We start from the raw sequence: 3852 nt of genomic DNA on the forward strand, positions 1-3852 counted from the left end.
ATGAACACATTGTCTAAGGATGTCTTGATTTATCGAACAATGTTCACAAAACCCTTTGAATCTATCAGTGTCGGGTCAATGTGACGAACTTATAGTATATTCTTGATTACCTTCCTTAGGTGACCCGAGCCCAACAATATGACAAATATGAGCTAATAATGACGAAGTGAGGCCGATGTCTGACATGGAAATCAACTTGGAAGTTGTCATTACTGTGGTTGAACACTGGATTTCAATAACTTTTGCGATTTATAAATACACGATCGTTAACTGGGATTAAACCAAACAACATTTAAAATTGGAACATTATTATATTAACGTAAGTACTGACTTAACTAAATATATTAATCAAAATTTAAAGAAAAATACTTCATACATTTTTTAACCTACATGTTCAAGAAAGAATATGACTTCTGTCATTGACCTACAAGGTCAATGACTTCTGTTATATTTTATAGGAGTCTGCCTCTAACTCTAATAACATTCATTAAAAGACAGTTTTCTAGACTAGAACGCTAATTGCCTAGATACATGAAAAACATTACAGAATGCATTATTATACATTTACCTAAGCTGCAGGTATATTTACCTAAGCTGACTTAGATACTATTTCTACATTTTTTTAATTAAAACCATAGTCACTTCCAAAAGCGACTGAAAAATGAGTGTGCCTTGCAAAAGTGACCATAGTTAATTACAAAATTTTGACAATATTGAAAACCACAACATAAATTTAATATCTACAACTTCTATGGCTATATTTTTTGAGCGATGCCACACGGGCGAGCATTACGATGTCGTAACGTAACGCCGTAATTAAGACTAATCGCAGCAACCCTTCCCGCTTCGTCTCCTGACCCCTTGTTCCAAGCGCACGCGTTCCGTTGCGTCGTGCCGTTTCAACGCACCATGTGGCAACTCATTCTGATGTGTAATAAACCGCTAGTCATCGCAACGCCGTGACAACGTATCGCGTGGCATCGCTTTTACACTATGACTTCAAGGTGATAAACCCTTAGTTATAATTATTTAGTAAGCAATCTAATTTAGGGACGAAAAATACATGCTTTTCAATCTTGAATAGGTTTTTATTTAACCGTATGGACCAAATACGAAAAGGTGTAGGTTGGCCCAAACAAAATTGTTTATTTATATAATATAAGTCGTAGTAAAATTTATAAAAAATTTCACGTGACAACAGTGCACAATTTTTGTCTCCTGATGAATTAGACGCTTTTGAGATGGGCCACTATTCTAGAAAGTCATCTTAATATGAACTAAAGCCATAAGGCTTACTACAACGACGGACACTTAATCTTTTACACTACATTTAATCGTACAATTATATGATCAAAACCGACTGCATTATCGGCTCGGCATTTGTACAAACCCTCATCGAGGTTTGATACTTTTGGCAGGTAGAGGTCATTAGTAGTGCTGCCCCTGGAACATAAATAAATAAAAATTTAAATACTAAAAATACTTTATAAGTAGCAAATTTCCTCGTGAAACGCACCCTCTAGGGCATTTCTGGGGCATCTAGCCCAGAAAGCTGGCAATCGAAGGCTTCTACGAGGTGATCTGATATCTCGTTCGTTAGAAGTTTCGTTTGTGGCCCATAGGGGCCCAGGGTTTCAACCGCAAAAGGTACAAAGCTGTAGCACTGAGCAAAGTTGGCGTAAATGAGTTTTTTGCGTTTCGCGTCTGTTCTGGCGACAGAGCTTGCGAAACACACGCTTGCAAGGACATTGGAGGGGGTTACAGTGTCCACTCAGGTTGCGTTCCACACTGACTGTCTCTGACCGTCATCGTCAGTCATATAGTCACTGCGATAGACGCCAGTGGGCTCGAGAACTGCCGGTATTTGAGCACTGATGAAGGCCCGTACGATGATGCTATTGAGCGCTGCGTGTCGGGAAATCCGGCCAGCGCTTCGAGTGCACGAGACGCCACGGTGGCTAAACTCGTCAACAGCATCACCACACGTACATTTGTCGGTATGGACTGTTCTTGCCCCCAGTCGGAGTTAGTTAGTAGTAAAGAAATATAGTATACCGGGGACACCTTGTCAGAGAAATTTCTTCTAGGTATTTGTTTGCCCATTAGTATAAAACGTAATAAAGTATGTGACATATTCCCCAACTGTCGGTTATTGTAATATGTACCTTATTGCCATATTAATATACCTAGAGAAAGATAACGTGACTTTTTTTGAAAGATAACGTTACTTTTAAAGTTAACGTAACTTGTTTGAGATTTTTCTTTTTTTACAATATCAAGGACGGGGTGAACAAGTCGTGTACCTGGTCGTAAGCTACAGTCCATAACAATTGCAGTGCCACTCAGAACTTTAAACTGCAAAGATCTGAAGGGCACTGCCATTGCGCGTGTCACCCTGTGACATAAGTTCACAAGTCCCATGTACCTGTAATTTCACCAGCACCCTTAACCTTAGATACATGAAAGAGGTAATACGAGTTTTGTATGGAATTAAGTATAAGGTTTGAAATTCGAGGAACAAAAAATATTTTTCTTTTTTTATGATTGTAGATAGACGTAACGGGTTAAACCTAACACGTCTGTCCATAGCAGTTGCAGAGCCACTCAAAGCTTTAAATCGTAAATATCTGAGGGGCACTGCCAATTACTCCTTGGTGGCGGCAATTGGTAAGGTGGCAGTAATTTCCTGGCCGAACTTTCATAAGGAGCTTCAAAGACTTCATCCTAAAAAACTTTAATCGTGTACTAACAAGCCTACATATACGTATTTTGTATGAGTCAGAGACTTATCAACATAACATTAGGTATTTTTGGGTTTACAAACCACATAGATACAGGGAAATTGACGTACAAGTCAGTGCCAAGTGCGTAGTTATACATATGTAGTTATTCCATAGCAACTGCAAATGGAATGCACAAAATAGCAGAAAAAATGCAGTTGGAAAGTACGTGTTGGGCACGACTGCATGACGGTTGCGTCTCAACGCGTACTGCTCCAGCCGTTGCATCCAAACAACACTCAAACTTCGATTTTACATTTGTCAGCTACAGTGTATGTGACTATACTTCTGATAATAATTGCAATTTTTTTAAATTACATATACCTAAGTGTGCATTTTCTCTTTAGCTCATGTATAGTGACGATGAGGTCGACGATGTAGTATGCATGCACAGCTAAATAATGCCTATTCACTCTTGCCTTGAAAAGGCCTAAGTTACGCTCATGGAAAGAGTCTGCAGGCAGAGAATTCCACTCCATAGCCATTCGCGTTATAAATTTGGCAGCTTCGTGAGAATCCTTGTAGTATGGGGTGGAACTCAAGCCTACGTGAAGTCCTCCAGTGATGGAAAGGCGGAATTATTTAAAGGTGCAATTCCATCTCACATTCTCCGTGATAAATCGTGTAAAATATCGATAAGCAGATTATAAAATGTTATAAATACCTTGATAGCACTGTAACTCTAAAGTCTGCTGCTATAAATTCCCATCTTGTACTAGGTAGAGGGTTCCCGAAGACGACGTCACATTTTAATGTAATAGAACTTCCAGTTTTTAGCATAATGACATCGTTTTTTGGTCTAGTTATTATTGGACGAACTGAAAGAAGGGATTTTTTTTTCATTAGAACCTACAAATATACAAGTTAATTTGTGAAATACTAATAACCTCGCATGACTATACGAGTATAACTCCATGATGATTTAAAAAAAAAAACACTTTAGTTTCTTGACTTTTTACGAAACATAATAAATTTATAAAAAATAAACTTTTAAGTTTTTGGTGTCCTATCTGTATGGCTAGCACGACAGGGCGCGACTAAAGCGAGCGCGAGATACTGCCTTTATGTCGCT

General features: G+C 38.5%; 1 protein-coding gene across 2 annotated transcripts in view; it reads right to left on the reverse strand.

Annotated features, from left to right (window-relative positions):
• Positions 1-468: 468 nt before the first annotated feature.
• Positions 469-3852, reverse strand: part of LOC113228895 (hemicentin-2-like) — a 27198-nt gene continuing 23814 nt past the window's right edge. For both annotated transcript variants that reach the window (XM_026462332.1, XM_026462331.1), the window contains exons 16-17: positions 3445-3598; positions 469-1443 (exon numbers count right to left, since the gene is read on the reverse strand). In XM_026462332.1, coding sequence (XP_026318117.1) covers positions 1320-1443; positions 3445-3598 — 278 coding nt within the window. In that variant the 3' untranslated portion in view covers positions 469-1319. The remainder of the gene's footprint in view (positions 1444-3444; positions 3599-3852) is intronic.

The sequence above is a fragment of the Hyposmocoma kahamanoa genome, unplaced genomic scaffold (genome assembly GCF_003589595.1).
Source record: "Hyposmocoma kahamanoa isolate Upper Pololo Valley unplaced genomic scaffold, ASM358959v1 262, whole genome shotgun sequence".
Taxonomy (NCBI): Eukaryota; Metazoa; Arthropoda; class Insecta; order Lepidoptera; family Cosmopterigidae; genus Hyposmocoma; species Hyposmocoma kahamanoa.